This window comes from Pantherophis guttatus, chromosome 13, assembly GCF_059756535.1.
Source record: "Pantherophis guttatus breed Tessera chromosome 13, ASM5975653v1, whole genome shotgun sequence".
NCBI classification, from domain to species: domain Eukaryota; kingdom Metazoa; phylum Chordata; class Lepidosauria; order Squamata; family Colubridae; genus Pantherophis; species Pantherophis guttatus.
This window is the reverse complement of record NC_142075.1, coordinates 11671727-11682869: the sequence shown is the minus strand read 5'-3', so window position 1 is coordinate 11682869 and position 11143 is coordinate 11671727. Positions and strand designations below refer to the sequence as shown.

Here is an 11143-nt window from a genome sequence, read left to right as displayed (position 1 = left end):
AAATTTCCTCTTAACTCAAACTTTCCAGCCAAGCGATCTACGCCAAACTCCGCCCCCCCCCAAAAAGCGCCTATCAGATTCCTGCCTGCCCGCCCCGCCTCCAAGATAGCCCCGCCCCCCTGGAGAAGCCGGGCTTTCCCCGTTCAGCCTAGTCATCTTTAACCTTGCCCCCACCCCTTCCTCCTGATTGGTTAAACACCTTCTCCCGCCTCCTCCTCCGATTCGCCTCCCGATTGGCTCGACCGGCCTCATTGGGTGACGGATATTCCGAGGTGCGGCGTCGCCATTGGCTGGCCGTCCGAGGGCTTAAGGAACCCGGATGTTTCTGTCTGAGGGAAGGTCCGGCTTCTCGGCGGGATGGCGGGTAACGTGGCCCCGGATCCCCAGGAAGGAGTCCAGTTCTTCCTCCAAGCAGGTGAGGGAGAATCTGCGTGGGGGTTGTGTCCCTTCGGGGCTTTCGTGGGAGGAGTTCCCGGATCTAGGGCTAAAAAAAAAAAAAAAAAAAAATCGAGCCTCCATGTTCAAGAGCAGTCTATCGTACCTAAGGGTTTGGGCGGGCGCGAACGGGGGAAAAGACAGCCTGGCTTGCGCGGTTGCGCCTTTTAACACACATTTCTCACAGAGATGGGGTGAATCTAGTCTCTCTGCCACAACACTGGGGTTCTCTCTCACCCCCCCACCCGAGAGGAGAGAGTTGGGGGACTACAGTTCCCATCATTCTGAGCCGCGTGGGCTTTGGAGCTTTGGAAGCGAACGTCATAAAGGGACGCAGCGGAGGTGGGGCCGGGTGACGTCCCTTCTTGCCTTGCAGAAACCAAAGCCTGATCATAAATAACGAGTGTAAATAACAGGGCAAAGCAAGAATTGAATAGAATGGAATAACAGGGTTGGAAGGGATCTTGTAGGTCATCTAGTCCAACCCCCTGGAGGAGGAGGGGGGAAGGAGGAGGAGCAGGGGGGGAGGAGGAGGAGGGGGGAGGAGGAGGAGGAGGGAGGGAGAGGAGGAGGAGGAGAGGTAGAGGAGGGAGGAGGAGGGGGAGGAGGAGGGAGGAAGGAGGAGGAGAGGTAGAGGAGGGAGGAGGAGGAGGAGGGAGGAAGAGGAGGGAGAGGAAGGAGGAGGAGAGGTAGAGGAGGGAGGAGGAGGAGGAGGAGGGGGGAGGAAGAGGAGGGGGAGGAAGGAGGAGGAGAGGTAGAGGAGGGAGGAGGAGGAGGGAGGAAGAGGAGGGAGAGGAAGGAGGAGGAGAGGTAGAGGAGGGAGGAGGAGGGGGGAGGAGGAGGAGGAGGGAGGAAGAGGAGGGGGAGGAGGAGGGAGGAAGAGGAGGGGGAGGAAGGAGGAAGAGAGGTAGAGGAGGGAGGAGGAGGAGGAGGGGGGGAGGAGGAGGAGGAGGGAGGAAGAGGAGGGGGGAGGAGGAGGGGGGAGGAGGAGGAGGAGGGAGGAAGAGGAGGGGGAGGAAGGAGGAGGAGAGGTAGAGGAGGAGGGAGGAAGAGGAGGGGGAGGAAGGAGGAGGAGAGGTAGAGGAGGGAGGAGGAGGAGGGGGGGAGGAGGAGGGAGGAAGGAGGAGGAGAGGTAGAGGAGGGGGGAGGAGGAGGAGGGGGAGAAACTGGAATCCTGCTGAGCAGGATCCACTCTTTCTTTTTTTTTTTAAAGGTAGATTTTCCTTCCACTTCTCAAAGAGGGGCACATACTTAAATTGTATGGCTGATGAATGCTGCCAGCCAGAGTGTTAATGTTGTTGTTGGAAGAGGAGGAGGAGCCTTGAAATGGCATGAAAGGAGAGAGAAAAGACAACAAAGAGGATAAAAGGGTGTCTTTAGGCTAAATCGTATAATGCCTAAATGAGGGAACTAGTTTATTGTCGTTGGACGTGGCATGACGAAATTAAATGCTGTCTTCAGTGTACATTTATAACTATAAAAATAAAAGAAACACAAACATACATCCTTTACATTCTATATAATTGAAACGGAAAACCCGATATTGCATTATACCGTAGAATTCAATATGGTTATTGCCCTGGGATAGAAGCTGTTTTTCAGCCTATTTGTCCTTGTTTTTATTATCCTGTACCATCTGCCAGAAAAGAGAATAGAATAGAATAGAATTTTTTATTGGCCAAATGTGATTGGACACACAAGGAATTTGTCTTGGTGCATATGCTCTCGGTGTACATAAAAGGAAAGATACATTCATCAAGAATCATAAGGTACAACACTTAATGATAGTCATGGGGTACAGAGGGTAATAGTTCCAAAAAAAAAAAAGGGGTGCCCAGGATGAGATGGATCTTTAAGACTGTTTTGAACTTTCTTAAGGCAGCGGGAGCTATAAAGCTCCTCCAAAGAGGGGAGAGGGCAACCCATGACCTCTGGGCAATGACATTGACCCTCTGGAGTGCTGTCCTATGAATGTGAAAGAACATCATAACTATGTAGTATGATGGACTTGCAGGGCCGGCGTAACATGTTCACACAGGTGCAATATGCCTGGGTAGTTGTTAATATGATTTATTGGGTTAGGGATTTTCTGTCTTCACTGTGAGTTATATTGTGTTCGGGGGGGGGTGCACTGAGGGAGCTCAACCAATCTCATTGTACGTATGTTGTGCAGTGACAATAAATATTATTATTATTCTAAGTCTAAGTCCAGTATTTGAGGGGCTGTCACACAGAAGAGGGGATCAACCTATTTTTCAATATTTGAGGACAGGATAAGAAGTCCACAGATGGAAACTTATCAAGGAGAGAGCCAACCTAGAATTAAGGAAGAATTTCCTGACAGTGAGAACAATTAATCAGTGGAACGACTTGCCTCTGGAAGTTGTGGCTGCTCCATCACTGGAGGCTTTTAAGAAGAGATTGGATAGCCATTTGTATGAGTATAGGGTTTGCTCCTTAAGCCCCCTAGAGGGTTGGACTAGAAGACCTCCAAGGTCCCTTCCAAATCTATGTTTCTCTATTTCTATGTTTTGAAAAAGAGGAAAGTATTTCTGGGGATCCTAGTTTCTACTACACTATGTGCCTTACTTCTCCAAATTAGCCTGTTGAAATGGGGGCAGTAGAAAAGTATATCTGGATTGAAGTGTTGGGAATTAAGTTATGAGTTTAAAAAAAATTCTGACTCTTGGAGTTTTTGCTACTTATGTTTCACTTGGATGTATCATTTTTAATTGTTTCCTTTCTTAGTTTTCTTGTTGCATGTACTGTATGTTTTGTTCTTTGAGGAAAACATTTTTTGAAAAGTGGAAAAGGAATGGTTACAGTAATTGTTACCACTGAGATCATAGTTTCATAGTTTCATTTACAAAATGAAACAATATCCAAATAAAATTGTTCTTTGTAAATACAGGGAAAAAATAGAATAATTTCTTGAACTGAAAGTCAGCTGCACCTGCAAAGGACGAGCCAAAATTTGCTGTGTTGTACTAGCAAAGGGAGCAGCTGGCTGTACATGATAAATTACTAGATATCTGATGCCATAGATGTATGGATTAATGTTTTTATATTTTTATTTGGTCCTTCGTTAGCTTAACACAGCCAGGGTGGATAAAAATCAATGTTTTTTTTTTAAAATATAAAAAATATCAGATTCTTTTTTTACGGTATTTAAATCAGATTTTTTTGATTTTTATCAAATTTATTTTAATAAAATGCTTTTGGAGTAAAAATCTATCTAAAGATAGTTTTCTATTTAAGATACATTAATAATTTAGTTTATTCAGCATGAAATGGAGCTTAGTTTTGTAGCATGAGGCTGTATATTCTGCAATATTAGGATTGTTGGTGTGTCAACAGTGAGTCAGAGGACGAGCTGCTGTGGGAGAGAGATGACAGGTGCTCCTTAAAAATTGTGATTTAAATTGGGTTGATTTAAGTCAAGCCTTTTTACCAGTGATTTAAGGTTCAAGGTTGACTCAGCCTTCCATCCTTTCTAAGGTAGGTAAATTGAGGACCCAGTTTGTGGGGGCAATAAGCTGACTTTGTATAAATATACAAAAGTATGAAGGCTATTGCTTAACGCATTGTAAGCTGCCCTGAGTCTCCGGAGAAGGGCGGCATATAAATCAAATTTAAAAAAAAGATTTAAATTGTGATTTAAATCGACTTGATTTAAATCAAATCCACCCTGAACATAGCTGTATTTTTTCACTGCCATGTTACTGTTGCAACAGACCAAATCCCAAGTTGTTCTTGCCTGTATCCAAATTCAATTATTGTCTTGTCTTGTCTTCCCTTCCAGTAAATTCACTGTTCTCAGACTATGGCTGGTACATCCTCTTCGCTCTTATTGCCGTTTATCTGCTCGTACAAAAACTCTCAAAAAATCTTCAAGGCGCTAAAGGATCCAGTGTGCCTATAACAGCTATAGGTGTGTATGAATAATGCTCTTGACTGACTGTTCTCTCTATGCCTGCACAACTTTAGATCTTTATGCATTAGATCGGGGTACATTTATTATGGCCAATTCTAAAAAAAATAAATGGTATTAATTACCGTATTTTTCAGAGTATAAGATGCACCTTTCCCCCCCCAAAAAGAGGGTGAAAATCTGGATGCATCTTATACTCCTAATGTAGCCCCGCCCAGCTTCTCAAAAGGAGGTTTCAGAGGCTGAAAAAAGCATCAGAAACTCTGCTTCAGAAAAGAAGCCCCCAAACAGAGCTTCAGAAAAGAAGTCCCCAAACAGAGCTTCAGAGGCTTTTTTTTCTGAAGCTCTGTTTCGGAGGCTTTCAGAGGCAGAAAAAAAAGTTTTTTCTGAAGCAGAGTTTCAGAAGTTTCAGAGACTGGAAAAAAAGCAAGGCACAGAGCTCACAACCAAAGAACCTGTTGCTAAAATTCACTTCTGGGAACAGCTGACTGGGAGTATTCTGGGAGGCCGATCCACCTGCCAATCAGTTTTTTTCTTATTTTCCTCCCCAAAAACTAAGGTGCATCTTATACTCTGGTGCATCTTATACTCCGAAAAATACGGTAGTATCAAGATGAGTTTCTCTTCTTGAACAGAGTAGGTAAGCCTATGAAAACTGGGAAGATGATGTTAACTCCTCGACTGTTATGTCTCCAGGTAGAATGTCCTCAGAGCAAGAATCTCCATTTTACTTAATTTATTCTGCAAAGCTGCAACAAAATTGCAGTAATGGCTTGTTCGTATCGTGCTATTTATCTGCTACTGTTGCTAATAGATAATGTGATCATCATCTTCACAGAACTAAGGATGAGGTATCCCTCTTCTGTGATTCGTGAGAGGCAAAATATAATTCAAGAATCCCTGGTTCTTGAAATTCCAAACTGGGTGTTTCTCTTATGATTGGAAGAAAGAATGGATCCAGTGGTGGGATTCAAAAATTTTTACTACCGGTTCTGTGGGCGTGGCTTGGTGGGCATGGCCAGGGGGTGTGACAGGCAGCACTTGGCCTCCTGCACACACAACCTGGGAGCAAAATCGGGCCACGGGGGGCACCGCGGGAGACCCCTCCCTGCACTTACCTGGGAACCAAAATGAGGCGCGTGGGGACTCCTGGAAGGGGCGGGGTGGGAAGGGGCGGGGCCAACCAGCAATTTAATTACTGGTTCGCTCAAACTGGCTGAATCCCACCACTGGATGGATCCCTTTTTTAAATTCGTGGAATGTGTGTCTGCTGGTATTGCTTCAGGGAAGTTGTCTATGTGTAGAAGTAAACTTATAATGTTCTGGGTCAGCCAGTCCTGCTTATCCCTTCCATTTTCCAGATTCATCATGTTTTATTCCAGAAAAGTAGCTTTGTTCAGTTCTTCTGGTTTTGGTTTAGCATATTTGTCTCAAAGAGGGCTAAGGATAACAGGAATGGTTACAACTTCCAGGTTGAATTATTCTGCTGAACTATTAAGCCAGCTAGAAGAGATTAACTCTTAAGCAGTAGGTGGCAAATGAAATTAAGGCAGGTTTTGGTATCGGAAGAGGTGAAAACCACAAGGCTAGGGCAAATGTATGATTTCTGGCAGACTTTTAAGCTTTTGCTAACTCTCTCTTGGGATTGATTCAGAACCAGACGATGTGGTTAAACAACAGGAAGCTCTTCTAGCTGCCCGAATGAAGATGCAGGAACAATTGAATATCCAAGCAGAGAAGTTCAAGGAAAAACAGAAGATGGTATGTCTCAGCCAGATGGGTTTGTTTCAGATACTAAAGCAGCTGTTTACAGAACTACTACTGCCTGCAGCAACATTATAAGACCGGCAGCTATCAGTGTGCTTTCTATTCAGAATCTGAAAAATGAACAATCAGTACCATAAATAGAATTTTAAGATACAATTTGGGATCTTTGTTCGAAAGAGCTAATTTAGAATGTGGCACCGGAGTTTCTATTCCATTGCGCTTGGGCACAAGGCACTCCCTGCGATGAATTGGATTCACACATTGCACTAAACCATACGGCTTGATGGTTGGAGGCAGGAATGTGATGGTGGAATGTAAAATAGACATAGCGGTTTAGTGTGCTTTATGAACCAGGTTACTCTGGTTTGTCCATCAGAGTTGGTAAAGTAAACCATAACTTAATGTAATATGTGAATCTGGTCAGTTTGGATTGCTTGGCTGCAGCATAATGGCTTGAAATATTCAGAAAACATTGGGGGCCTGGGACACAGCACAGTATATATTCTTTCCCGTCTAAAAAATGGGGGGGCGGGGCGGGGGGGGAATGAAAAGTGAGCTGCACTCTGTTAATTTCTTTTTTTAAAAAATATATTTTTATTATACAGGTTTTTTTCATTTTACATCACAGTTTCAAACTTTGCAACAGTGATATACTGGTATACATCCACATTTTTTTTTACATTATATATTTTATTATGTCTTCTAATATACATTATCATATTCGTAGCTATGCTTTCCATATTTCTAACACTAATCTCTATATAATTATCATTCTAAGTATTTTATTTGACATTTTTATAACCTCTTACCATAATATTATTTACAATAAATATTCTATCATTATACTTACATTTATTTCTAAATTCTAGTCCTCTGTTAATTTCACCATGCTATCTCAGCAATTGTCCAAATTGTCCTCTTCCATTCCAAATAACTTGTTTCGTTCTCTGGCCATGAAAATAGCTTCCTGTGACATCAAAATCAGCTGGTTTACTTATTCCTTTCTCTTCATATTGAAGGGAAAAGGTGCAGTAAAATCTCTTCTGGTTTAAGGATTTCCCTAGGACTAAGCACTGAAAGAATTCTTTTTATAGCTGCAAAAATGTTAATTTCGTAGAACGTTTTCATGACTTTTCAAGCTACTTTGCTTGCCTCATTGGAGGCTTTTTTCCTGAAAAAGCAACTCTTGTGCATAAAAAGAAATATGTGCACTTCTACATAGGGCAGTGTTTCTCAACCTTGCCAAATCTAAGATGTGCAGACTTCAACTCCCAGAATGCCGTCGCCAGACTTGCTGGCTGGGGAATTCTGGGAGTTGAAGTCCACATGTCATAGAGTTGCTAAGGTTGAGAAACACTGGCATAGGGGCTGTTATATTTAATTCTGGTCTCCTGATGCTAGTGTCAGGCTCAGAATACAACCAATCCAGGGGGAGGTTCTACTTACCTTTACTACTGGTTCGCATCGTGCCCACGTGTGCACGCTCATTTGCGCACTCTTCTACGCATGTGCAGATCACCTATGATGACGTCCGGGTCAATGGGTGGAGCCTCCCGCCGGTTTTACTACCAGTTCTTGCGAACCCGTCCAAACCGGGGGCAACCCACCACTGAACCAATCCCACACCCAAGTAAAATGGGTGTGACAGGTAGTTCTTTTCATTTTGGCCTGCCTTCATCAAGCCTGCTCATTGGATGCCATACTCCCCAACTTTGCGTTTTCATGTTGGACTTCAGCTCCAGTAATTCCCTTTAGTTTATGCTGGCTGGCATTATCGGCGGTGAAGTCTATCATATTTGAGAAGGCCAAATGTAGAAAGCCATAGAGAGATGTCAACCACTTCCTTTCTTTCTGCGGTCTTCCTATTTTGCTTTGGGAAGCCTGTATACAGCCTGGTTTAGGTTTTGCCGCCATTAACATGATTTTCCTGGGAAATCTATAGTGTAGTAGTCTTCCCTTTGCTTTCTACACCGCTGTGCACATGTGTTCAAGTGGCGGCCACCACACCATGGGCTGTTCTTCTGAAGCCGTTCTGACCAATGTGGTCTCTGCCTTCAGTCAATAGCAATAAGCCAGCTGCCACTCACCAGGCCTGTTGGTCCACCACGGGAGGTATTTGATTCCCTCCAACCCACCATTACAGCATAAAAGCTATACTGGGTAGGGTCCCCCAATCTGCCACCCAGGGACGCGCTCTGTAGGGGTTCCAGGCTCCCCCTAAGAGATAGTTGGATACAGCCTGGAGAGGGGGGGGCGCCCAAATTCTGCGATTCTGTAGAAAGATAACTTCATTCTAATCTTCGTGCACATTTTGCTCTTCAGCTGGAAGAGGAGAAGAGAAAGCAAAAGATAGCCATGTGGGAAAGCATGCAGGAAGGGAAAAGCTACAAGGCGACTCTCCAACACAACCAGGTTGGTCTTTCCTGCCGAGTTGAGAGAACTGTTCAATATTTGAAAAGATGAGCTGGAATCTGGTCACTGAATGAGTTGTTCATTAAATTTAAATTTCAGGAACCGACGCCTGAAGCCTCCACGTCGACAACTGTTGTAAAGCTGAAACCCACCAGAAAGCCCTTACGAGGGGAGGGTAAGTTCTGAACCAAGAATTGTGTGTGCGTGTGCATGTGTGTCCATCTGTCCGTCTGTCTAATAATAAGTGATCTTGGAAGGTGGAACACTTTTCAACATGGTACTCCTTGCTTCCTTCCATCGCGCTCTGCATCTCATGGTTTGGAAACATTGAATATAAAACTCTTACGATCCGGTGGTTCCCTCCAGAAAATTTTTGTTTTTCTTCTGTAGTGTGCTGATTCTATTGTTCCTGAGTCAGTTGTTTATTTATTTATTTTTCATTATTGCAAAACAGGTTCTGTTTTGTTATTGGGCCACTTGAGTTTTGTATGTCCCTACTTGTGATTCAATCACACGTTCAAATCTTGGTCAGCATGAAGATGCTCACAAAGTATGCTACGAAGTTTGATTAATCAACCTATGGAGCGCCCAGATTCCAAATCTTTTCTGTATCTTGTTGAAGAATGTTGGTGCTTTGCAGTGTCCCTTTTGATTTTAATATATGCTGCTGACTTCTTTCAGAGTTGGCCTTACGTTTAGGTGATCCTGGGTGTGCGATTAGCACTGGGTGGACCTGCGTTTGCTCCGTAATGAAGACATAGAAAGTAAAATATTGGAATACTGCATTCAGTTTTGCTTGCCACAATGTAAAAAATATGTGGAGATTCTGGAAAGAGTGCAGAGAAGAGCAACAAAGATGATTAGGGGACTGGAGGCTAAAACATATGAAGAACGGTTGCAGGTCCTGCCCTCAGGTGCTTTGCAGAATAGCTTGACTCCCTCTTCTTTATGGCAACCCCTGAGATATTGGAACACTGCTATCATGTCTCCCCTAGTCCTTTTTTTCATTAAACTAGAAATTTTCATTAAACTTACACTACTTGTGTAAGGTTTCTTAGCATACAGATGCCAGATTTCTCTACATACACAGGATTATTTCTATAAGGAAGTTTTGTTTTGTTTTGCCTTGTTGCTATTATACTGGTTTTGAAGAAATCCAGATTTCCCTTTGACTTTGCTTTAATGTATGTCCTTCCTTACCCTTGTCCCCTGTGGAAAATCATGTGATGAAGTTCCTCTTTCTTCTCCCAGGTTATAACCCCTTGTCTGGAGAAGGTGGTGGGACTTGTTCGTGGAGACCCGGACGCAGAGGCCCTTCCTCGGGTGGATGAGGCTAATTCTCCCGGTGTCTCCCTTTGACACCGGAGGGCATTAACTCTGCCTCGCAACCAGTGGCTGTCTGTGGGTTGTTTGCTGTAGGGAGTTTGGAGAGAAAGGGCAAGAAAGAAGATCGGTGATTTTTATTTTATTTTTTTTTAAACGTGCCATGCCCGTCTGTGAATTTTAGAGTTTGTCTCCGGAGTTTTTGTTCCCACCAAGTCACGGAAACCGATGCAAATGAAGTTCACTGCTTGTTCGCTGTAGCAACCCACTCTGGATGACGTGGCTCTTCTAAATGGTGACCACACCACGAGGGCAACTGAGATTAGCAACCACTGAGCGAGGCAGTTCTTGCTCTTTTTTTTTTTTTATCCTTTCTGCTTTGTATAACAAAGATACTGTACATAGCATTTGCAAGAGATCTGTTTCTTTAGCTTTTTTTCTATAGAGAAAACTATGTGCTCTAGTTTAATAAACATGTCTTAACGCTGCAGTCCTGTGTACGTTTACATGGAACCAAACCCTGTTTGAACATGGATGCGAGGCTGATTGGGTGCGAATGGGATTCTGTTCTAAACCAGGTTAAATGTATTTGTCTAATCGATTTATAAACAATCTGGGGCATCACAGTAACACTAGGTTATGTATATAGGTAGTCCTAAACTTACGGCCGTTCGTTTAATGCCTGTTCAAAGTTACAGCACTGAAAAAAGTGACTTATGATCAGTCCTTACTCTTATGACCATTGCAACATCTTTTCAATCATTATGTGAAAAGGGACAATTATTTTTTTTTGTTAAGTGTTATGTCTGTTGCAGGTTAGACCAGACTAAAATAGTGTCAACTTTGGAAGCCATATTAGGCCGGAAGCTTCCATGCTGCCACCTTCTCCTGTGTGGGAAAGTAGGAGGGGGGATTTAGTAGAGGGGTTGTCTGTAGACATAATAGCATTCTTCCTGTCGGTCAAGGTCAGGGCGATCTGGCATCTGGAGAAGGAGTGGTCGGAGTGAGGTCTCGAGATGGGACAGATGGTGATTGGAGCATGTGATCGACTGAGGAGTGAGGGGATGGTTTTGGGGGTTTTGATTTACTGAGGGAAAACCTGGATCTCTCAGATTCAGGTTTTCCCAGATGTGCCAGTTTACCTATTCTAGTAAATAGAACTTTGAAAAATGCTTGCTTCAGAGTTTTTCCTTGGAGTTGGGGGTTCTTCTGGAACGCTGTAATCTTCTGGAACGATTACAAAGTAAGGGCATCCTACTGTGTTTTCCTGAAAAT

At 43.6% G+C, this 11143-nt stretch overlaps 1 protein-coding gene across 1 annotated transcript; it reads left to right on the top strand.

Moving 5' to 3' along the window:
- The first annotated feature begins 271 nt into the window (after positions 1 to 271).
- Positions 272 to 10358, top strand: SELENOS (selenoprotein S). Its single transcript, XM_060694808.2, has 6 exons — positions 272 to 415; positions 4238 to 4366; positions 6021 to 6127; positions 8456 to 8545; positions 8645 to 8720; positions 9797 to 10358. Exons 1-6 carry the CDS (start codon positions 358 to 360, stop codon positions 9880 to 9882), a joined length of 546 nt encoding a protein of 181 aa, XP_060550791.2. The 5' UTR covers positions 272 to 357; the 3' UTR covers positions 9883 to 10358.
- The last annotated feature ends 785 nt before the right edge of the window (positions 10359 to 11143 follow it).